Raw genomic sequence first — 25,008 nt, forward strand, 5'->3', positions numbered from 1 at the left:
AGAGATATTAATCCAGCCAAGTTGAAAGTTAAAGATGCAGACATCTGGACAGGTGGTGTAGATGGTCCAGATGCATCCCTCAAACATCCTTCTGTCAAACTACCGACAGTTGACATCTCAGCTCCAAAAGTGGATCTAGACTTTGGCCTCACCAAACCTAAAGCTGACGATCTGGAAGTGGAGCTTCTTAAAGCAGAGGGGGGCAGGCCTTCTTCAGGGGGCAGCTTTGATATACCTGATGTCTCCCTCAAAGTCCCCAGTTTCTCTCTTCCCAGGTTTGGTGGGAAGTCTAAGAGTGGTGATTTGGCAATATCTGGCCCCAAGGGAGATGTTTCCCTCAGCCTGCCACATGTGGAAGGAGAGATTAGGGCACCATCAGTAGAGTTTGATGGGGACGGAAAAGTCAAAGTAAAAAAGACTAAAATAAAAATGCCCTCATTTGGTGTATCCAAAAAGCATGCAGATGTATCTGTGTCTTGTCCTGATGTGGATGTCAAAGCGAAAAAGGGGGAAATTAACATTTCTAAACCGGAAATCAGTGTTGAGAGCCCAGAAAAAAAATCTAAATACAAAGTGAAATTCCCCAAGTTTAAAATATCATCACCAAAAGGTCAACTCCCAGAGGGAGAGGTTGATGCTAAACTGGGGGCAGAAGTGGAAGGGAAGGGTGGCTTTCATGCACCAGATGTCTCTATCAAACTACCGAAGTTCTCCATGTCAGGATTTGGCTCTAAAGAAAAAGATTTAGGTAAGCCAAGTGGTTACCTTGAGTCTAAGACCAAGGTTAAGATGCCCTCTATTGAGCTCTCACTACCAGCGGCTAAAACACCAGAGACTGAGGTTCTTCTCCCCAAAGCAGAGGTTGATGTCTCAGAGGCCGATATCAGAAGTTATGAGGGAAACCTCAAAATTCCCAAAATGCCAACAATTGACGTTTCCATTCCCAAAATAGACCTGGATGTGTCCCTGCCAAGAGTAAAGCATGACGCAAAGGGTGATGGACTAGGAGGCAAATTCAAGATGCCTAATATTGACTTGTCCCTTCCTAAAGGAAAAACAGGTAACATTGAAGGTCACATATCTCTGCCCAAAGGAGGTTTTGAAGGTCCAGATGTTGAAATAAAGGGCGGTACAGGAAAACAATTTGAAATGCCGCAAATGAAAATGCCTAAGATCGACATCTCTCTGCCCAAAGGAAAGATTGAAGGTCCAGAAATAGAGATCAAAGAAGAAGGTGGAAAGTTCAAGATGCCGCATCTCAACATGCCTTCTGTTGATATTTCACTTCCCAAAGGAAAAATCGAAGGTCCAAATGTTGAAATGGAGGGAGGTACTGGAGGGAAATTCAAAATGCCTCACATGAAAATGCCCGACATCGATATCTCAGTGCCGAAAGGAAAGATCCAAGGTCCAGATGTTGAAATGGAGGGAGGTACTGGAGGGAAATTCAAAATGCCTCACATGAAAATGCCCAACATCGACATCTCTCTGCCCAAAGGAAAGATTGAAGGTCCAGAAATGGAGATCAAAGGAGAAGGTGGAAAATTCAAGATGCCACATTTCAACATGCCTTCTGTTGATATTTCACTTCCCAAAGGAAAGCTCGAAGGTCCAGATGTTGAAATGGAGGGAGGTACTGGAGGGAAATTCAAAATGCCTCACATGAAAATGGCCAACATCGACATCTCTCTGCCCAAAGGAAAGATTGAAGGTCCAGAAATGGAAATCAAAGGAGAAGGTGGAAAATTCAAGATGCCCCATCTCAACATGCCTTCTGTGGATATTTCACTTCCCAAAGGAAAGCTCGAAGGTCCAGATGTTGAAATGGAGGGAGGTACTGGAGGGAAATTCAAAATGCCTCACATGAAAATGCCCGACATCAATATCTCAGTGCCGAAAGGAAAGATCCAAGGTCCAGATGTTGAAATGGAGGGAGGTACTGGAGGGAAATTCAAAATGCCTCACATGAAAATGCCCAACATCGACATCTCTCTGCCCAAAGGAAAGATGGAAGGTCCAGAAATGGAGATCAAAGGAGAAGGTGGAAAATTCAAGATGCCACATTTCAACATGCCTTCTATTGATTTTTCACTTCCCAAAGGAAAGATCGAAGGTCCAGATGTTGAATTGGAGGGAGGTAACGGAGGGAAATTCAAAATGCCTCATATGAAAATGCCCAACATCGACATCTCTCTACCCAAAGGAAAGATCGAAGGTCCAGAAATGGAGATCAAAGGAGAAGGTGGAAAATTTAAGATGCCCCATCTCAGCATGCCTTCTGTTGATATTTCACTTCCCAAAGGAAAGCTCGAAGGTCCAGATGTTGAATTGGAGGGAGGTACCGGAGGGAAATTCAAAATGCCTCACATGAAAATGCCCAACATCGACATCTCTCTACCCAAAGGAAAGATCGAAGGTCCAGATGTTGAAATGGAGGGAGGTACTGGAGGGAAATTCAAAATGCCTCACATGAAAATGCCCGACATCGATATCTCAGTGCCGAAAAGAAAGATCCAAGGTCCAGATGTTGAAATGGAGGGAGGTACTGGAGGGAAATTCAAAATGCCTCACATGAAAATGCCCAACATCGACGTCTCTCTTCCCAAAGGAAAGATTGAAGGTCCAGAAATAGGGATCAAAGGAGAAGGTGGAAAATTCAGTATGCCACATTTCAACATGCCTTCTATTGATATTTCCCTTCCCAAAGGAAAGCTCGAAGGTTCAGATGTTGAATTGGAGGGAGGTACCGGAGGGAAATTCAAAATGCCTCACATGAAAATGCCCAACATCGACATCTCTCTACCCAAAGGAAAGATCGAAGGTCCAGAAATGGAGATCAAAGGAGAAGGTGGAAAATTCAAGATGCCCCATCTCAACATGCCTTCTGTGGATATTTCACTTCCCAAAGGAAAGATCGAAGGTCCAGATGTTGAATTGGAGGGAGGTAACGGAGGGAAATTCAAAATGCCTCATATGAAAATGCCCAACATCGACATCTCTCTACCCAAAGGAAAGATTGAAGGTCCAGAAATGGAGATCAAAGGAGAAGGTGGAAAATTCAAGATGCCACATTTCAACATGCCTTCTATTGATTTTTCACTTCCCAAAGGAAAGATCGAAGGTCCAGATGTTGAATTGGAGGGAGGTAACGGAGGGAAATTCAAAATGCCTCATATGAAAATGCCCAACATCGACATCTCTCTACCCAAAGGAACGATCGAAGGTCCAGAAATGGAGATCAAAGGAGAAGGTGGAAAATTTAAGATGCCCCATCTCAGCATGCCTTCTGTTGATATTTCACTTCCCAAAGGAAAGCTCGAAGGTCCAGATGTTGAAATGGAGGGAGGTACTGGAGGGAAATTCAAAATGCCTCACATGAAAATGCCCAACATCGACGTCTCTCTTCCCAAAGGAAAGATTGAAGGTCCAGAAATAGGGATCAAAGGAGAAGGTGGAAAATTCAGTATGCCACATTTCAACATGCCTTCTATTGATATTTCCCTTCCCAAAGGAAAACTCGAAGGTTCAGATGTTGAATTGGAGGGAGGTACCGGAGGGAAATTCAAAATGCCTCACATGAAAATGCCCGACATCAATATCTCAGTGCCGAAAGGAAAGATCCAAGGTCCAGATGTTGAAATGGAGGGAGGTACTGGAGGGAAATTCAAAATGCCTCACATGAAAATGCCCAACATCGACATCTCTCTGCCCAAAGGAAAGATGGAAGGTCCAGAAATGGAGATCAAAGGAGAAGGTGGAAAATTCAAGATGCCACATTTCAACATGCCTTCTATTGATTTTTCACTTCCCAAAGGAAAGATCGAAGGTCCAGATGTTGAATTGGAGGGAGGTAACGGAGGGAAATTCAAAATGCCTCATATGAAAATGCCCAACATCGACATCTCTCTACCCAAAGGAACGATCGAAGGTCCAGAAATGGAGATCAAAGGAGAAGGTGGAAAATTTAAGATGCCCCATCTCAGCATGCCTTCTGTTGATATTTCACTTCCCAAAGGAAAGCTCGAAGGTCCAGATGTTGAAATGGAGGGAGGTACTGGAGGGAAATTCAAAATGCCTCACATGAAAATGCCCAACATCGACGTCTCTCTTCCCAAAGGAAAGATTGAAGGTCCAGAAATAGGGATCAAAGGAGAAGGTGGAAAATTCAGTATGCCACATTTCAACATGCCTTCTATTGATATTTCCCTTCCCAAAGGAAAACTCGAAGGTTCAGATGTTGAATTGGAGGGAGGTACCGGAGGGAAATTCAAAATGCCTCACATGAAAATGCCCGACATCAATATCTCAGTGCCGAAAGGAAAGATCCAAGGTCCAGATGTTGAAATGGAGGGAGGTACTGGAGGGAAATTCAAAATGCCTCACATGAAAATGCCCAACATCGACATCTCTCTGCCCAAAGGAAAGATGGAAGGTCCAGAAATGGAGATCAAAGGAGAAGGTGGAAAATTCAAGATGCCACATTTCAACATGCCTTCTATTGATTTTTCACTTCCCAAAGGAAAGATCGAAGGTCCAGATGTTGAATTGGAGGGAGGTAACGGAGGGAAATTCAAAATGCCTCATATGAAAATGCCCAACATCGACATCTCTCTACCCAAAGGAACGATCGAAGGTCCAGAAATGGAGATCAAAGGAGAAGGTGGAAAATTTAAGATGCCCCATCTCAGCATGCCTTCTGTTGATATTTCACTTCCCAAAGGAAAGCTCGAAGGTCCAGATGTTGAAATGGAGGGAGGTACTGGAGGGAAATTCAAAATGCCTCACATGAAAATGCCCAACATCGACGTCTCTCTTCCCAAAGGAAAGATTGAAGGTCCAGAAATAGGGATCAAAGGAGAAGGTGGAAAATTCAGTATGCCACATTTCAACATGCCTTCTATTGATATTTCCCTTCCCAAAGGAAAACTCGAAGGTTCAGATGTTGAATTGGAGGGAGGTACCGGAGGGAAATTCAAAATGCCTCACATGAAAATGCCCGACATCAATATCTCAGTGCCGAAAGGAAAGATCCAAGGTCCAGATGTTGAAATGGAGGGAGGTACTGGAGGGAAATTCAAAATGCCTCACATGAAAATGCCCAACATCGACATCTCTCTGCCCAAAGGAAAGATGGAAGGTCCAGAAATGGAGATCAAAGGAGAAGGTGGAAAATTCAAGATGCCACATTTCAACATGCCTTCTATTGATTTTTCACTTCCCAAAGGAAAGATCGAAGGTCCAGATGTTGAATTGGAGGGAGGTAACGGAGGGAAATTCAAAATGCCTCATATGAAAATGCCCAACATCGACATCTCTCTACCCAAAGGAACGATCGAAGGTCCAGAAATGGAGATCAAAGGAGAAGGTGGAAAATTTAAGATGCCCCATCTCAGCATGCCTTCTGTTGATATTTCACTTCCCAAAGGAAAGCTCGAAGGTCCAGATGTTGAATTGGAGGGAGGTACCGGAGGGAAATTCAAAATGCCTCACATGAAAATGCCCAACATCGACATCTCTCTACCCAAAGGAAAGATCGAAGGTCCAGATGTTGAAATGGAGGGAGGTACTGGAGGGAAATTCAAAATGCCTCACATGAAAATGCCCAACATCGACATCTCTCTGCCCAAAGGAAAGATTGAAGGTCCAGAAATGGAGATCAAAGGAGAAGGTGGAAAATTCAAGATGCCCCATCTCAACATGCCTTCTGTGGATATTTCACTTCCCAAAGGAAAGCTCGAAGGTCCAGATGTTGAAATGGAGGGAGGTACTGGAGGGAAATTCAAAATGCCTCACATGAAAATGCCCGACATCGATATCTCAGTGCCGAAAAGAAAGATCCAAGGTCCAGATGTTGAAATGGAGGGAGGTACTGGAGGGAAATTCAAAATGCCTCACATGAAAATGCCCAACATCGACGTCTCTCTTCCCAAAGGAAAGATTGAAGGTCCAGAAATAGGGATCAAAGGAGAAGGTGGAAAATTCAGTGTGCCACATTTCAACATGCCTTCTATTGATATTTCCCTTCCCAAAGGAAAGCTCGAAGGTTCAGATGTTGAATTGGAGGGAGGTACCGGAGGGAAATTCAAAATGCCTCACATGAAAATGCCCAACATCGACATCTCTCTACCCAAAGGAAAGATCGAAGGTCCAGAAATGGAGATCAAAGGAGAAGGTGGAAAATTCAAGATGCCCCATCTCAACATGCCTTCTGTGGATATTTCACTTCCCAAAGGAAAGATCGAAGGTCCAGATGTTGAAATGGAGGGAGGTACTGGAGGGAAATTCAAAATGCCTCACATGAAAATGCCCAACATCGATGTCTCTCTTCCCAAAGGAAAGATTGAAGGTCCAGAAATAGGGATAAAAGGAGAAGGTGGAAAATTCAGTATGCCACATTTCAACATGCCTTCTGTTGATATTTCACTTCCCAAAGGAAAGATCGAAGGTCCAGATGTTGAATTGGAGGGAGGTACCAGAGGGAAATTCAAAATGCCTCACATGAAAATGCCCAACATCGACATCTCTCTACCCAAAGGAAAGATTGAAGGTCCAGAAATGGAGATCAAAGGAGAAGGTGGGAAATTCAAGATGCCCCATCTCAACATGCCTTCTGTTGATATTTCACTTCCCAAAGGAAAGATCGAAGGTCCAGATGTTGAAATGGAGGGAGGTACTGGAGGGAAATTCAAAATGCCTCATATGAAAATGCCCAACATCGACATCTCTCTACCCAAAGGAAAGTTCGAAGGTCCAGATGTTGAAATGGAGGGAGGTACTGGAGGGAAATTCAAAATGCCTCATATGAAAATGCCCAACATCGACATCTCTCTTCCCAAAGGAAAGATTGAAGGTCCAGAAATGGAGATCAAAGGAGAAGGTGGAAAATTCAAGATGCCCCATCTCAGCATGCCTTCTTTTGATATTTCACTTCCCAAAGGAAAGATTGAAGGTCCAGATGTTGAATTGGAGGGAGGTACCGGAGGGAAATTCAAAATGCCTCACATGAAAATGCCCAACATCGACATCTCTCTTCCCAAAGGAAAGATTGAAGGTCCAGAAATGGAGATCAAAGGAGAAGGTGGAAAGTTCAAGATGCCCCATCTCAGCATGCCTTCTGTTGATATTTCACTTCCCAAAGGAAAGATCGAAGGTCCAGATGTTGAAATGGAGGGAGGTACTGGAGGGAAATTCAAAATGCCTCACATGAAAATGCCCAACATCGACATCTCTCTTCCCAAAGGAAAGATCGAAGGTCCAGAAATGGAGATCAAAGGAGAAGGTGGAAAATTCAAGATGCCCCATCTCAGCATGCCTTCTTTTGATATTTCACTTCCCAAAGGAAAGATCGAAGGTCCAGATGTTGAATTGGATGGAGGTACCGGAGGGAAATTCAAAATGCCTCACATGAAAATGCCCAACATCGACATCTCTCTACCCAAAGGAAAGATCGAAGTTCCAGAAATGGAGATCAAAGGAGAAGGTGGAAAGTTCAAGATGCCCCATCTCAACATGCCTTCTGTTGATATTTCACTTCCCAAAGGAAAGATCGAAGGTCCAGATGTTGAAATGGAGGGAGGTACTGGAGGGAAATTCAAAATGCCTGACATGAAAATGCCCAACGTTGACATCTCTCTGCCCAAAGGAAAGATTGAAGGTCCAGAAATGGAGATCAAAGGAGAAGGTGGAAAATTCAGTATGCCACATCTCAACATGTCCTCTGTTGATATTTCACTTCCCAAAGGAAAGATCGAAGGTCCAGATGTTGAAATGAAGGGAGGTACCGGAGGGAAATTCAAAATGCCTCACATGAAAATGCCCAACATCGACATCTCTCTGCCCAAAGGAAAGATTGAAGGTCCAGATGTCGAAATAGAGGGAGGTACCGGTGGAAAATTTGAAATGCCTCAAATGAAAATGCCAGATGTGGACATCTCTTTGCCAAAAGGAAAGATTGAAGGTCCAGATTTTGAAATGGAGGGAGGTACTGGGGGAAAGTTCAAAATGCCTCATTGGAAAATGCCAGATTTTGACATCTCTCTGCCAACAGGAAAACTTGAGGGTCCAGATCTTGAAATAGAGGGAGGTGCAGGAGGAAACTTAAAAATGCCTCACATAAAAATGCCAGATGTTGACATCTGTCTACCCAAAGGAAAATGTGGCAAAACTAAAGGAGCAAAGTTTGAAATGGAGGGAGTCATATCTAAAATGCCACAGATGACAATGCCCTCAGTAGACATTTCATTGCCAAAAGGAAAACCTGAAGTCCCCAAAGTTGAACTGAAGGATGAAGGAGGAAAGTTCAAGATGCCAAAAGTGGACATATCTCTTCCTAAAGGAAAACCTTCAATCAAAGGTCCAGAGGTAGAGATTAAGGCAGATGGTGGACAGTTCAAGATACCTAATGTCGACATGTCTATCCCTAAAGGAAAAGCAAATATTGATATACCAGAAGAGAAAATGGAGGCAGAGGAAGGAACAATCAAATTGCCATATATCAAGATGCCAAAAGTTGATATTTCACTACCTAAAGGTAAAAGTAAAGATATTGAAGCACCTGCTATAGAAATGGATGTCACAGGAGGAAAGTTCAAAGGTCCACATGTTAAACTTCCAAAGGGAAGTATATCACTGCAGAAGAGTAAATCAGGTGAAGCAGAGATCAACTTACCAACCATTGAGGCAAGAGGGAAAATAAAAGTGCCACAAGTCACATCACCAGATCTGGACATTGATTTGACACAAAGTATACCTAAACAAGACACAGGGGCACATGGGGAAGCTGATCTGCATGTAGATGGAGAGCACAAAGGTCTGAAACTCAAGATGCCAACAATAGATATCAAAGTTCCAAAAGGAGACCTGGAGCTTGATATAGGACTTCATAGAGGAGAGGGCAAAAAGGACAGGAAAAAAGTTGAACTACCTGACTTGGATCTCAACACAGCAGGAACCAGCAGCAAAGTAAAGGGGCCAAAAGTCAAAGGAACAAAATTCAGGATTGGAATGCCAAAAAAGAAAACTGGCAGAGATGTAACAGCAGAAGCGAAAATTTGCAAAACGTGTGGTGATGAGGAGTTAGGTGGTCAGGTCAAACACAGATGCAAGGGTAAAGAAAGATTTGAGTATGAAGTTGAAGTTGAAACCCACAACGGACATAAAGAGAACAAAGATCGAATTAACATACCAGTGCCAGAGGTTACATTACCAGGTGTTAGTCTGAAAACTAAACACGGTTCAGCTGACTTAGGAACAGAAGGAGAGAGTGGCCCCTTGTCATCCAAAGCAGAAATGAAAGTTCCCAGGATTCCAGACATAGAGTTTGATATAGGTACATCACAAGATGAAGATGAGGACAAAACAGAAAAGGGCAAGAAAATCAAAATCCCTAAATTTGGTGTTCCATTACCCTCCATCTCCTCTCCTGAGGGAAGAATGAATATATATGGGCAAGAAATCCAGTATGAGGGCCCGAAATTGCCCAAAGTAAAAAAAGCTGTCTTTGTCTTAGTAAATCCTTCACAGGCAGATGGGCCCACTGCATGCACAGGCCATCTAGAAGAGAAGACAACAGTTGAGGCTGAAAAAGAGGACGTCAAAGTGAAGATGCCCAAAATCAAAATGAAGCCGAGTTTTGACAAGTCCAAAGATAAATCAGCCGTATCATTTTCTCCTGGCAAATCAGGGTCGTTTGATGTCAGTCTAAAGGGCGAAGGTTCAAGTTCAAGTCTCAATGGTGAAAAAGATGCAAGTCCTCACAAGGGCTCTAAGGACAATAAAGGGACATTCAGTGGCAAAATCAAACTTCCAAAGGTGGAGTTAACTTCTCCATATGGTAAGATGGCTGCAGTGGGGGAGGACACAGAAATGAGTGTGAAACTGGAAAAGGATTCGTCGCCGGGAGAAATGGAAGACACTAAAGGACTTAAAGTAACATCAGGCAAGATGGCCTTTGCTGGTTGTGGTGAGGAGCTCTCGAAGGATGTGGTATCATCTCATGCCAGAACAGATATGCTGGACAGGGACAGCTCAGAGTCCCCGGCTAGGTTTACCATGGAGTTCAGCTCAGCAAAGGTCAAGGCTTGGAGTGAGGTCGAGAGTCAAAGCAGGGAGTCTGAAGAAAGAGAGTCTTCCCCCTGGTTCAAGGTCCCTAAGTTTACCCTGAAGCCACACTCCACAGGTAAGAATAATGGAAACTACAAACTGATATGACAAAACATTTGAAAAATTAGACATGGACTTTTACAAAAGGTTGATGCTGTTAAAACCTCTTCTCACTCCTCTCAAATTTGCCTAAAACGCCTATCAACCGCGTACCCAAAGTAAACTGACAGCTCTTATTGAACCATTGGGAGTACATGTATGGTTTTAGTCTCTATTGAACGGCAACACTCTGAAGTTTCTTCACAATCAGTCAGAATCACTGTAAGTGCTACTAGCATTGAGCTATGGCGTTTTCAGCACACAGAAAGAGAAGGATTTTATGTCCGCCTAGATTTGTTTTGGCCAACAGATGGCAGCAGTTATCTATGGCTGGGACTTACAGGCCTGAAAAGGCAGTCCTATGACAGCATGCAGTCATGACACCTGGTATAAGTTATAATTTGATAACAATATGACAGAAAATTAATATTTTACACATGGTTTACTAAGAGTGCAGCAGCGTAAAAAATCTGTTGCGATTGGCTCGAGCTTTACCCAAAGAAGAGAGGCGGGCATTGTCTTTCAAAGCGGACTCTCGTTGGCTGTTCCAGACTGTGACCGGGCTATAGAAGCTCCTATTGGGTCAAATGAGGTGTCAATCTAACCGGCGGAATGCAGGCTCCATTTTGCGGTGAAAATCTTCGCTCTGTTTACATGAAAAGTGAAATTATGCCCGAAATATGATCGCGAGTTATCATATCTGCTGGCTAATTTGAAATGATGCAACAGCCCCCCTTGGGTCTTTATGGACGTACTAATGTGTTTTGGACTAAATCTTTTACTGGATTCGATCGAGTGGACCCTTAGCCACCTAGCAAGACCGTTTTTGCTGGACTAGCATGCACAAGGGGCACGTTATGAATCATAATCGGTGAGTCACAGCGATATTTTATCGGCTATTTTTGGAGTGCTTGTTTGACAGAGACGTTAACTGTACCTGCTGTTGTTATTGTATCTTGAAATGGTTTGCATAAATCGAATTACAAGAACCGTAGCTTTCTAATGAGATATCACATTAATACTCATCGTTACAGAGCAGTTGTGTACATAACACAAATATGCCGTTAACACTCTGACGGCCCGCAGGATGAGGTTTTAAAGTCAAACATGTTTTATCAGGTAGTGGTTAAAAAGGAGTCTTGAGACTTGATTACTTGCTTACAAAGAATATTTTGAAAAGTTATGTATTGAGGAGTATACAGTATAGACTACCCTTTTTGTACGATTCATTCAGTTTTTCTTTCAACACTTAAAGAGTAACTGCGCATTTAAGCCATGAACTAAATGATAGGACTGTAGATGTGATGAAACACATAAATGATGATGTTAATATGGACATTTCTTACCAAATTTTTAAAAAATCATAGTGGAAAATGATTTAAAACGCCATCTACTGCTTTTAAGTCAGCCCTAATCTTGCAAGGCCAATTCTGAGATAAGAGTCGACTGTTTGGGAATAATGTACGTCATAAAATGAAAGAATGTTAAGGCCCTTTAATCAGACCCCCCTCTTCGCCTCTCCCCACAGCATCTATCTTTTTTTGTTTTTCCGTAGCCACTGTGTAGCATTACAATCACAGCACATCACAAGCCTGTGTTCTCCTTTCTGTGTACTGGAAATTAAGTTATCAGCACATTACAAAATCTGGTGAATCAGTGTCTCATGATGACGGAATGACTCTTTATCTGCGATAGTAATGGGCTTTACTACGCTGTAACAAGAGTATGTATATTAAGTTAAATTCGGCTAAATAGGCTTAGACCTGGGGGTGAAGTTGCGCTTTAATCACCTGCTGTCCAGTTGCATTATTGGAAGTCTAGGGCTCACATTAAAGACTGTATATCTTAGCCTTTGTTGCATTGATTTGGGCCACTTTGTTTGTCTTACTTGTCTTTTTCCCTGAACTTTAAAGTGCAGTATTGAACCAGAGACTGAATAATTGCAGATATCTATTATACTTGATACTGGCATCATTATTTTACTATATTATCATAGAAGTTAATACAATATGCACTGCATTATGCATCATACATATGTATAATGTAGTGCTTATTTGTCCTCTTGCCTGTGATTTGTTTTGCTTGTGTTTATTCTATAAATAATTAATATATCATCTTCTGCTCTGTCTCTGCTACATAAGACTAAGTTTATTTTCCTTCCTGATTTCTTCACCTATCCCCCGCTCTTCTCCTTGCTTTCTTTCTTCTACTTACCTCTGCTTGTTTCATCCACCTCAAGGCTTCCTCCAAATAACCCCAGAGGGTTCTCCTCAGGCCCAGCGGAAGGGTGAGGTGGCAGGTGAGGTCGACGTCTTGGGGTCTTTCTGCCTCCACACCTCAGGGCTCGACTTAACCACCCAGGAAATGTCCAAAGAGCACCAAGTCTCCTCCACCGAGGAGGGAACTCTTACCATGGTAACCAAGACCACCAGAATCACCCGGCACACAGTTACCACTGAAACGCAAGCAGGTGAATCTTCTGCAACCACGACAACAACTCACCAGGTGTCGGACTTCAACTTCTGAGGATGCTGTAATGATATCTTAAATGTCTTGTGATGTTTTTGTTTTTCTTTGGTAAGGTTGCAGTGTTCTTGTATGCTAAAGCCTGCAATGTGGCAAACCTCGATTAAGTAAAAGTCTTTATTTTATATTTTAATAGGTGAGCTATGAATGTGATGAAAAACAATGACATTTCATCAATCAGCAATATTGTCATTATTAGCAACAGAGTTATATATGCTTGCTTTTTGCATTTTAAATGTGACATTTTTTTGTTCCTGTTCTTTGAGTTTAGTCCTAATTATTTATCAGACTTTATTTGGTTTGAAAGTTTTCACTCTGAATGTAAACATGTCACATTGCTTGATTATTTATTGTTGTTTGTGTGTTCGAAATGCGCTGGAATGAGTCTTTTACTCACATCAGCATCATGGATTTCACAACGATTATTTCAAAATAATTCAATTTTAACCATTACAGAACAGGCCAGAGTAATATCAATGTAAATACAACTATGTCATTGCTTTTTTGAAGCAGTGTCCCTTTGATCGGAAATGTAACTATTTTCATATTCACCAGTCGGGAGTAGAAATCATATTTTTTTTTATCCTATTTTATATGTCTTGGAGGAAAGGTGTGAGCTTTTTGAGATTATGGGCTGTTCTCCTTTGCTGCCATATAGTTTTGTATTTTAAGCATTTAGCTGGTGCTGTTACCCAGAGATAGTCACAGTGAGTGGGCAGGACACTCAGGACTCTTTTTCTGCTGTGGGGATCAAATCTGTGACCTTCTGGTTACAGGTTGCTCTCGATCATTTACTGTAGGCCACCCTGCTGCTAGTTTTTTTTTTATATGCTATATCGATGTTTTTACTTTACACTGCCAGAAAAAGAAGCCACTATACTGTATATTTTATGATAGAGGTTTTTAGCTCCGAGATACACCTCCTGACTGATGCTGATGTTTTGAAACTCTGTGAACTGTTTTGAGTTTCAAAACATCGACAACGGACTGGGAGGGAATTTGGGGATTTAGAAGTGCTGTTGGGCACTTTAACACAATCGGTGAGAAGAGTTTTAAAAGCTGTAAACCTTTTTCTCTTGACATTAATAAAAAAAATAACCCTCTAAAAAGGATGTTACTGTCAGGCTACAATGACAGACTGGCTAAGGAATGGTGATCCTTGATGTTTTACAGAAGCTTGCACGTAACAAAATATGTCCTCTAAAGACTGAAGCAAGGTGGTCATAGCAAGAGGACCAAGGCACTTGTCCCTTTTGATTAAAATGTCTTTAATAATCTGACATTCTTCTGTTTATTTTTTTATGCATATTATTGAATATATTACACACTAACGTTGAATGTTAAAATGTCAGATTAATGAAAGCATTTTATTATGGCCCTCTACCCATTTTTTTTTCAAAAAGCATCTCTTTTTTTAAGTTTCATTCTCAAATTCAGTAACTACCACTTGAGAGAAAAAACAGCTATTGTTATGTTTCCGGCATTTGATAAAAACTCATTGTTTTAAAATACTGATTGTATACACTGCTCATAGCCATTTACAGTTTCACAGCATACAACCATCTGATTATTCAAAATAAGGATCTACTTTTCATGTGGATGTAAAGCATTTAAGAATGAACACTTGACTTTGCTTACTTTACTTGGTTGGTAGATGGAATGAAATTGTGTGATAAAATGCACTAATCCGGACAAATTGCCTCCCACACTTTTGTTCATTAACAACTTTCAACACCATGCCTGTATTTCGTGATGACAAACAGATGATAGATTTTTTTAAAAGCCGGGACGAGAGTAGTGACATGTCAAGGTAACACGCACTGAGTAGTATCTATGTGTATTGAGATTTTTACCTTTCTGGTTTAATCAAGTCTTCGAATTTCTTTTAGATTTTTAGGGTTTCAGTGCCAAGTGTTTTTGTCAAAGCTGCATTGGAGAGAATGTTGTTGAAGATGTTACATCAATAAAATGATATTCACACAAAAAAATCATTTAAATGATTGTCTCCTGATGTTTTGACCTTCAGAGCTGCTGAATTTTTAGTTCGTTATAAAAGTGGACTCGTTGGTGTTTTGTGAGGCTCTCATTCAGCCTGAATCATTCCTTCATCCGTCTGTTATCTGCAGACCCACTGATCCTTTGCAGGGCGATACAGGCGATAGGCAATGTATTCAAATCCCTTCAGTTGTAAACATGTAGCGGAAGTTATGAGATGGTAAATAAAAACTTTGCCTTGAACAGTATACAATTTTACTTATCTCATTTGATCATCTCATACAATTTTGATTTAGTTAACATTCTCACTGTAGTTGTGATTTATAATCTCATAATTTAGATTTAGTTACTCAAATTTTTTGATTTGGTGAGCAAGTGCAAATGTTCACTTACTGTTTCATAATTTTGACTTTGTAACTTCAATTTTCATAAGCAACATAATACCATGTTGCAATGAGTATTTGTTTTGTTATTTTATTCATGATGCATAATGTTTCATCTTTGATTTTCTTTGCCTTCCATACCGTGGCCTCACTGGGTGGAAACACATTTTAAAGGCCGGTTTCTATACGACTTTGAGCAGAGTAAACAACATCCTCATGTCCACCATGCAAATCAAACAATAATCTCATCATTAGATGAAACTTCAGTGGGCAGAAAGAGACACAACTCCAGAGTGAAAATTTAGCTAATTTTTGTACTTTGGGGACTTTGGAAGAGAAAGTGATAAACTATGCACCCCGGTACATGACGTCTTCCCATTGTGTGTGCGTGTGTGTTTGTCTGTGGATGTGTGTCTCAATCTTATCTACTGCTGTGATGATGCTGTGCGACGTAGGCTGCAAGGGTGAGTGCATGTGAGGGGATTATATGAGGAGCGAACAATGCCACAGAGAGGAGGGACGCATGCGACTGCAGCGTCACCAGCTACGTTTTTTACTGTTTTATATCTCACTACTGACGGAGCAGACTTTAAGGAGCATAAGATGGGACGTTTTCCTACAACTGAGGCTTATGTCTTGTTTCATCTTTTCAGTAGGCCTGTCTCATCATCTCGTATCCCATAAAGGCAGATTATGCACAACATTCAAAGTGGGCCCCTCCTCCACCATTTGTTTTACTGAAGAATAATTACCTTGCAATAGGCCTTAAGGAGAAAAATGAGAATAGGCAGATTTTTAGAATAAAGTCGAAATTTCATGAATAAAGGTTGCCCTTTCAGTTGGAGTGCCAGGCATATGAAAAAAAATCAGAGGAGGGATAAAGTCGAAATGTTGAGAATAAATGTTGAACTTTTGAGAATAAACCAAACTACTACTGACATGAGCTGACATTTCAACGCTCCAAATTTTGACTTTATTCTCAAAATGAAAAATAATAAAAACAAAAGAGTCGTCTCATGTTTCCCCTCATGCCTGGCTCTAATACTCAACTGTTTGGATTAAGAAACCGTTGTTGGGAAACAGGTTTTAAAAATATTTTTAATTGTGCGAAAGACGCATTATCTTTTCAGTCAGATGTCAAATATTGCCAAATATAGCTGAGTTCTCTGACAGAAACGTAAATAACTATTTAAGCAAACTGGGGCTATATAGATTAATTCCTGCAGTATCTGAGTTATGTTTCTTAATTCCTCCTCTGTGGCATCAACAACCCCGCATATGCTTCCGCTCTGTCACGTCAACCCTGCCTCTGTGCGGCACGAATCACCTCTCCTACCGATGAGTGGGCTGCAAGTCAAATTAGCTCTCCGTCATCCTGCTCGCTGAGCGCACCGGAGGCTACTGCGGTAAGATGCGGCGACGTACTATGCCCAGCCGCGGAGGATGAGATGATGCGCAATGGCCGAACGAGTGGGGAGGGAGGGCATAGACCGAAATAGGATTTCACTGTGGTGCTCGGCTCTAATTTAGACGATGGGGCAGAAGTGGATGCATGTTTGACTCATTTGTAGTGCTGAAGCGCCAGTGGTGCAGGCCGACTGGATGGATGTGGCGGCGCTGATCCCACTAAAGGATGCTCCACAGCCCGAGGAGGGGTTGAATAGGATCTTTCTGTAAACAACAAGGAAGCAGGGACACATTAAGTAAAGGACACTTCATTCAAAGCCTGGACCAGAAACACCGAGGCATCGAGGGAGGTGAGAGACAACCAAACCTTTCCTCGGGCATCTCTTTCTTTCCGGACACGTTGGCTGGAGATACGGATTTTCCAGGTACGGTGTGTGTGGTTTTGACGTGTTTCATCTTCATCACAGTGGAACCCAGCCTGTCGAGGCTATTGTGATATGCATGGTACAAACAATTTTATAAAATGTATTCTTTAAACTGTTTAGGCATGAGCTGTGGATTTATGGATTTATGGACACCTAGGTTTCATTTTTAGTCTATGTGATGATTATGTAGGCTGATGCAACAACTGATCTAATTGGCACCACGATGGACATGATGTGAATGCACATTTTTTTAATAAAAAGAATAGAGTTTGATTGTATACAAGTATAGTTTGTAATGAAGCCAATTAGATTCAAAAGTATGACCTTTGACAGACCCCCCCCCCCCCCCTCCCCCACGGACATGATAGCTGTAATCCAGTTATTCTCCCCAAAGTCAATCACAATCACTTCTCTATGTGGAATTAATTAAGTATGACAAATGAAACGTTTTTCATTTATGTTTTCATTTACATGTTAATTACCTTGAATCTGCTTTAATTGCTTTCATATTAATCAGAAAAGTAAAGCACATGTCACATTATTTCATCTATGTGTCTTTAATTTCCTTGTTTTTTCCCACTTCCCTGCAGGTTGTTTTATGACAGTTGAGACCGGCCAACAGGGAGGGCGCTGAAGCTCTGAAGGTGGTTTTCACTGAGCATCAATCTGGGAGAAAACAAACTTCTCATTATCCTCTCTGTCATCAGCGCTGACAGCTGGATGTCTGACCTGGACGGGTTTTTTTCTTCGCCAGAAGACTCTCAAAGTTAAGGAGCGTTAAAGGGAAAACAGAAGCACAGCTCCATCTCGCTGTCAGGAAAACGACTTGTTCTATTTTTCCTTTTTATTGTCCCAAAACTCAGATGTTATCAGAATAAGCTGCTAAGCGATTAGCGAGAGAGTCAGCTTTCTCTTGCGTTTTCAAGTAAATGACTCACTAAGAAATTCTCAAGAGTATTTCAGCTATTTCATAATGCTTCGTGTATTTTTTCTAAACTATGATATTTGTACCTTTGAGCTGTCACTCTCTGGATCAAGAATAGACTCTTGATAGTGCCAGTGTTCTCTTTCACAAATGAGAACTCAACTTGAGCCGACAGGCTGAATTTTAATAAAGCATAAGCGAGGACTAACCGATAAAACATAGATGAGGCCAACAACGAGCAGCATGCTCCAGCAGAATAACAACAACAACTACCCCTGCCTGAATGTGTCAGGCTCCACCAGGGAGATGCTCCAGAAGTGCTCCCGAGCCTCTTTGCCCTTCCCCAGCCGAATGGAGCTGGGCCTGGGAGACTTGCCGCTGATCCGGGGCCTACGAGCCTGGGCCCTGTGCTCCAAGAACCGCCGGAAGGCTGGTGGTCTGCTGGGTGGAGGACAAGCCCCGACAGCTCCTCCTGCAGGCCGTGGGGGTTCGACTTCCTGCCCCAGGCCTGCAGATGTGTACCTGAGTGGGGAGTGGGGTCGCATGGGGTACGGCCTTCCTTTAGGGCTGGATGCCAGGCAGGCTGGGATCGGATCTTTGGTAACAGTTGCCACTCTGAAGACCTCAGAGGGCAGCGGGAAGACACAGACCCAATGCCTCTTCCTCCGGACTGAGAAAGGGAGCTGTTTGTATTCCACAGCTAAGCCTAGTTCTGGTGTGACTACCGGTGCAGCCTCCAGCGTGGTTGGGGGATGGCTAAGAGGGAAGACAGGCGGAGGAGGCAGAGACATCCCAGCCGGGAAGAGAGATAATGGGTCAACTCCGCAGGCACATACCGGAGTAAACCGGGTTAGGGTGCGATCCGGCCGGAGATGGAGGAAGTCTGGTAATGCAGCAGCCCGGGAGAAAACCGACTCGAACAGAGAGAGGCAGGAGAGTAGCAGGGAGGATCCTGCTGGAGAAATCAATCTGGAAGAAAGGCAGGAAGAGCGAGACAAAGGGGGCCTGGCCGGTAAACAGTCTCCCAGACGGGAGAAAGAGGAAGCATGCAGAAGTCCTAGATGCTGCCACAGTGCTGCTCCCGGAACTTGTACTCGGTGTGGAAAGAGAGCACAGAGGAGGGAAAGCCAGGATGAATGCGATGGAGGGGAAAGTCCAAGAAGAGGCACCTCAAACAGGCTGAACGGTGAGGCGAAAGGAATGAGGAAGGAGAAGCAAAATAACGAGGAGGAGGAGAAGGAGGAGAAGGGAGGCATCTGCGGGTTAGAGTCATCCAACTCATTTTTGGCAGAAACAAACCCTGACCTAGAAGCTAAAAACGTTCACCCACAATCTCACAGCAGCTGTGATGTTAAAGAGATTAGAGAAGCCGAGAGCAACGAGGAGCCAAGGACACAAACTTCTCAAGGCGAAGACGATTATTCAGAGAGAGAGCAGGATACAAACTCTGAGGTTATGAAAATGCATACTGGAAATAATGATTTGGTTCATAGCCACTCTAGACAGGTGATTGATGACATTATATCATTTCCCTATCATGTGGAGGCAGAACAAAAATCTGTGAAAGAGATGGAGAGCGTTGATCTTGAAGATGAGGAAGGGAGCATCAATCAAACTCCTGCTGAATTCTCCGTTGTATCCGTCCGGTATGAGGACATCTCTGTCTCCGCCTGCCCTGCCTCCATCAGCACTGCAGTCGCCCCTGAACCCTCCGCTCCTGTAGAGAGCAACACCTGCAATACAGACCCTGTGATTTGTGGTGTTCATAGAGAGCAAGAGAACAGCAGAGAAGATCACCTCGAGGGCTGTCAACAAGGGGTAGCAGACCCAGGGATCGTGGGGAAAGAAGAACTGGTTCTAAGCAGATTTGAGCAACAAGAACCAAACCGTTTGGCTGACGAGAACAACACTGTGAACGAGAGCACAAGCAGAAAAGCCCAGTCTTTCTTTCAAAATGTGGTTAAACACAGTCAGCCAGAGGAGAGAGAAGCTTCATCTTCGCCTCTCAGACACGGAGATCCTTCCATCTCTGAGAAAGACACGAGGACCGTGACAGGAAACGTTTGCAACTATAGTACAACTGAGCTTAACAGAGCAGAGCGGAGGGATGAGCTGTCGTGGGAAAATAGAGAAGAGGAGTCACAGGAAGAGAATGTAGAGGGGAGAGTAAATCCTGAGGAAGGAGATGAAGCTGGGGCAATTTGGAGGAGGGAGGGCACTTGCAACAAGCTGGACAATAGTGGTGGTAAAGGCGATGACGACGTTTATGATAAAGAAGCAACGAGAAACTTTGCACTAAAAGACAGCTGGAGGTCAGTGGTTATGAATGTAGATGAATGCAGGGGAAGGAAGAAAGAGGTCGGAGACACTTGTGGACAAACAAGCATCACCCATGTTGAAGCAAATGGAAAGGCAAGCGCTAACGTCACAAATGTTGCCTGTGCTGATCCCTCCACCACTCTTGCACCCTCCCTGGCTAATCCTGCCCCCTCTTCGCCCCCCCTGGGATCCATGGCAACCGGCCTGCCCTGCCTGGAGGCGGTGGAGGAAGAGGAGGAGGAGAAGGAAGGGTTCGGAGTGCCTGCAGGAGACGGAAAAGGAGGCCAGGAAGGGAACGGGAGGTTTGGGAGACAACTGGAGGAGCAGAGCGAGGAGGAGAGGGGCTCCACCGTGGCCACTGAAGAGGGAAGGAACGAGGAGGAGGAGGAGAAGGAGGAAGATGAGTTTGGAGTATTCATGCAGGCGGAGGGAGAGCCGGCCTGGAGCGAGGGACACACCGTGTGTGCCTCAGTGCCTTGTGGGAGCAGAGAAAGTGTTGGTGAGTCTCACAATTGTTAGTTTGTCTCTTTCTATGTCTTCTGGCTGGCCTTCCCCTCTCTCCCTTTCCCTTTTATATCTCTCTCGCCCCTCTGGGAGCTTTAGTAACTCTGCCTTTCTGGTTTGACGTAGACATGGGACAGAGGATCTTTTGGTTAAAGGCAACAACGCTGACATTAAAAGGCTTCAGAAGTAAAGCAGAGTCTTCTAAAGATGTCAGAAGCATACATATTTAGAGACAGCACTTTCAAACTGGCTAAGAGTATTAGTGCATTTTTAATCTTTTGTGCCATTTCAGGAATGCACACACACACACACAAACACACACACACACACACACACACACACACACACACACACACACACACAGTTTTAAAGGGCCATACCAAATCCCATGGACTCTATGTCACAGTTAATCATTCTGCTGTGTAACCATGCTGTGTTAGAAATGTGAATGTATTTTTCGTCTTGTTACAGTATGAATTAGCAGCCACAGTATCATTATGAGGTTATCAAGGAGACTTTTTAATCTGATCCAAACTTAAACTGCTTTGCATGCATTAATGATGTAACACTGGCAAAAACAGTACTGCTGACTCTGAGGAGTTATTTTGGACGCTTCTGGTTCTGGATGTAAACTTGTCATTCATTTTTCCCATTGACAATGTTAAGTGACTCACAGTTGGAGCACGTAACTCTCCTGCTTAATTAAATCAACAAACGATATTTGTTCGTTAGAGATAACATAAGAAGTGAACTACCACTCCCAAGGTGCATTTCAGCTAGCTTAAAATTCTGTTACGTGCGTGCTGCTGAAAGCTAAAGATTAGGGTGTTGCGAAAACTGCAACACAGTTCAGCAACAATTGTGCCGTGTTTTGTTCACAAATTCAAAGACCAAGCGCTCCCTTGCAGCTCTGATTTATACCGTAGCCTGGCTTCTTCTCCATAGCAATGGCAGCCGTGGCTCATGGGCATTGGTGTATTTAGATCCATTCGCCATTGGCAAAATGATAAACAAAACATGATTTCCCAAAAACAAGGATGAGATAAATACAACTGATAAGATGAACCTATATGATCATTAAATATAGAGCCACGTGTTTCTTTGTGAATTAATAATGCAGATATCGTAAAAAGAAAATATAGAAATGGATGTTGTTGTGAAGGAGCTAAAACCTACAAACACACGAGTAGCTATAGTCCTTTTGAAGCAAAACTACTAAATAATAAATGCACTAATAAATAAGTAAATAAATTATATCAGAATCATCCACAGAGCTCTTAGCAAGAAATGTCAACTGAATGACTAAAATAATAATCTTACAAATTGAATTGGCTCTTATGTAGTCAACACACATGCAGCTGGTTGTGTAACATCTTTGACTCTGTGTGCCTTTTTGTTTTTTTGTATTAATCATTCCTTATGTTCCCTCATTATGCTCCCTTTAGCTAATTACCTAAGCCCAGTTTCCACTGCGGGGCCAAACAAGGCTAAGCCAGGGCTTACACATTGTTTATTTCAGTGTATCCACCTAAAAACATTTCTGTGATTATTTTAACATATTGCTTAAAAATTATGAGCAGAATGCGCTGTCTACATTGACAGAAAGAAAGGTTAAAGGAGCATTCCAGTGTTTTTTCAACCCTTTACTCCCTTACTTTTGAAGGGTCACTTCACCCAAGAATAACTAAAATGTATTTTTGCTCCTTTAGTGGCCAGTTTGGAGTTAATCACATCCATCTGAATAATCCACAGAACACAATATCAACAGTAGTTCCAACTGTCTGGTTTTAAATGTCATTGTTTCAGTGCAAAATATGCACCACAAAACATCATTCATCGCTGTATTGAGGTTTAGCATTTAGGTGAACCAACTCTTAAACTGCTCTCACTTTATACAGTTTTGATGATCATTTTAAAATACATCAACATATTTAATTAAATAAATATCAATAGACTCATTGCTAGGTCCCGCCCCTTGAAAGCAGACAGGCCAATCATATCGGTCAGCTCTGACCAGGGTACGACAAAAAAACGGCCCTGCTCCGTAGACTCTCATGCAGTCTTTTCAGATTTCCTTCAGTTTCAGGTTGGTTTTGTGGATTTGGTTAAGCATTACCCTGAGAGGTTGGAAGGAGATATACATTTCTGATGTTTCCTTTCTACTTTCCTTTGGAGCTAATAGCAGGATACACTAGCACATTATTAACTAGCATTAGTACTTCTATGCTATGCTAGCTATTGAAGGTATATTGAAAGTTGTAACAATAAATAAAGACCTACATGTCTTTACAGGAACAGTGTTATTTCTTAGTTTCATTGTCCTTTGTCTCGATTGCCAGGTGATGTGGTGGTTCACTTTTACACTGTAATCTGTAGCTTTTGCTTCTATCTTTATCTTTTTAACTTGTTTTAATTGTTGAATCAGTTTGATATCCTGGATATACCCTTCAAACGCATATTGCAGAGCCTTCTGTCTGATTCTCTCTGAAATTGCTTTTTTCGTTTTTTGATATTCATTGTGATGGATTACACATTCAAGCTAAATTTTAAAAAGTCTGCCATACCATACAGAAATGAGAGCGAGAGAGAAAAAGAAGCCAAAAATACATTTTTAAAAAACCCCACAAGAGCACAGTTTGCAAAATGTTTATCTGTAAAGTAAAATATATGTGATGTGCATTGAAGTGCCTGAACCAACCCATTTTCACTCCCAACCCGTCAGATATCGACCCGTGGTCAGTGACTCTCGGTGTCTGATACTGACGCACTGAGGCATCCTTTAACATTAGTTAACACCTGGCTTTCAACTAACCCACTCATGCAAATCCATCCTCATCATTAGAGCAACTGACGAAGCATAAAAAGCGTAAAAGTCCGCTTTGGGAGAAGGTCAGGGTGGAAGGTTTGGTCAGACCGGTTGGGCCATGACATCCGCTGTTCGTGTCTTGTGTGAAACCAGTCTTTTTTTTCCTTACTATTGTTCTTATTTTAACCCAAACCACAATATTTTCCTAAGCCTTCCCAAATGCATGTGTTGCCTGAACCTAACCAAGAAAACTTAAAAACTAAACCTACATTGAAAGTCTTTGAAAAGAGACCGTATGCATGTAACAAGCGGGACAAGCTGACGTGTCAGGGACAAGCGGACACGCTGTCCCTGACACGTCAAAACTGATGCTGGAGGCATACCTAGAGCGACATAGTTTGACTCATAGCGCCGCTCACCAAGTTGCAGTATTTGATGAGTTGGGAGTGAGAATGTGTTGCAACCATGAAGAACTACAGGTATGGCCATGAGTAACCTACTGAGCCTTCAGTAGGTTACTGACGATGGAACTAGAACATTATTTAATTGCATGAAACATAAAATGAGTTGACCAATCTAATCTTGTGATAAACATGGAGAGTTGTTTCTTGTCCTGGTAAGCACCACTTGGCCTGCCATGGAAATTAGACTCCAGTCTGTCCTGACCTGAATTCCTAACCAATCCCTCATTCTCGCTACATGGTATTAATCATTCAGAGTTGAGTTAAGGGAGGGAGAAGGCAGAAAACAGGACTTGGGACTCTAGGCTCCTGTTAGCCTGAGGCTATGGGGCAACGGGTGAAAGTCTCACAAAGGCGACTGAAGTGTCACATAGATAAATCATGCAATATCTGAGCAATGGAGGGTAAGATGGCGTGAAGGCAGCAGGCACAGATGACACGATGAAACACAAATATTCACACACTTGTTTCCTCGCAACAAGGTCATTAACGTTAACGATTAACTCGTCATGCACTGCGGCTGAAAAAGAAAGCCCAGGTTCGAGGGATGCTACGATCCCTACGATAACATCCCACGTTTTCCCTTCTGATACCTAGTCTTAGGGGTTTGGCCGATACAGACTCAATACCAACTTCAAACTTGTGTTCCTGTGTGGAACTGATCTCTCAGGTGTAAAATAACATCAGACTGAAACTATACAGCACTTCTGAAGTATTGGTGGAGACTTTTGTACTACATTCTTCTTAGGCTTGTGAAAAGGTAATTATATTCTTCTATAAGATTTATCAAAATGTGTTGGTACAGTTTTACAGGGACTGGACATTGTAACTGCGATTTTGCTGGGATAGTAGTAGAGGTATGACATCCGAAAATCTCTATGTGAAACTTAAACTACGTGGTTAAATACCACTGCGGGTGTCTTTTGTCGTTTGCTTAAATGTCCCCTTTATTTGGTAATTCTCATGATTAACCTCATCTTCAATGGCATGGACGAAGTTATGATTATAAATGCCAGTTGTTGCCTATTGTTAGCCATCTGTTGCTAACTAACCCCTT

At 42.5% G+C, this 25,008-nt stretch overlaps 1 protein-coding gene across 1 annotated transcript in view; it reads left to right on the plus strand.

Moving 5' to 3' along the window:
• prx (periaxin) overlaps nucleotides 1-12,726 on the plus strand; it is a 45,584-nt gene extending 32,858 nt beyond the window's left edge. The window contains exons 10-24 of the mRNA XM_076112054.1: nucleotides 35-1,510; nucleotides 1,811-2,014; nucleotides 2,315-2,620; nucleotides 3,323-3,424; nucleotides 3,626-3,727; nucleotides 4,028-4,129; nucleotides 4,331-4,432; nucleotides 4,733-4,834; nucleotides 5,438-5,641; nucleotides 5,843-5,944; nucleotides 6,245-7,174; nucleotides 7,880-8,083; nucleotides 8,195-8,380; nucleotides 8,579-10,177; nucleotides 12,440-12,726. Coding sequence (XP_075968169.1) covers nucleotides 35-1,510; nucleotides 1,811-2,014; nucleotides 2,315-2,620; nucleotides 3,323-3,424; nucleotides 3,626-3,727; nucleotides 4,028-4,129; nucleotides 4,331-4,432; nucleotides 4,733-4,834; nucleotides 5,438-5,641; nucleotides 5,843-5,944; nucleotides 6,245-7,174; nucleotides 7,880-8,083; nucleotides 8,195-8,380; nucleotides 8,579-10,177; nucleotides 12,440-12,726 — 6,008 coding nt within the window. The remainder of the gene's footprint in view (nucleotides 1-34; nucleotides 1,511-1,810; nucleotides 2,015-2,314; nucleotides 2,621-3,322; nucleotides 3,425-3,625; nucleotides 3,728-4,027; nucleotides 4,130-4,330; nucleotides 4,433-4,732; nucleotides 4,835-5,437; nucleotides 5,642-5,842; nucleotides 5,945-6,244; nucleotides 7,175-7,879; nucleotides 8,084-8,194; nucleotides 8,381-8,578; nucleotides 10,178-12,439) is intronic.
• The last annotated feature ends 12,282 nt before the right edge of the window (nucleotides 12,727-25,008 follow it).

This window comes from Anarhichas minor, unplaced genomic scaffold, assembly GCF_050575085.1.
Source record: "Anarhichas minor isolate MPS153535 unplaced genomic scaffold, ASM5057508v1 ptg000046l, whole genome shotgun sequence".
In the NCBI taxonomy this organism is placed as follows: Eukaryota; Metazoa; Chordata; class Actinopteri; order Perciformes; family Anarhichadidae; genus Anarhichas; species Anarhichas minor.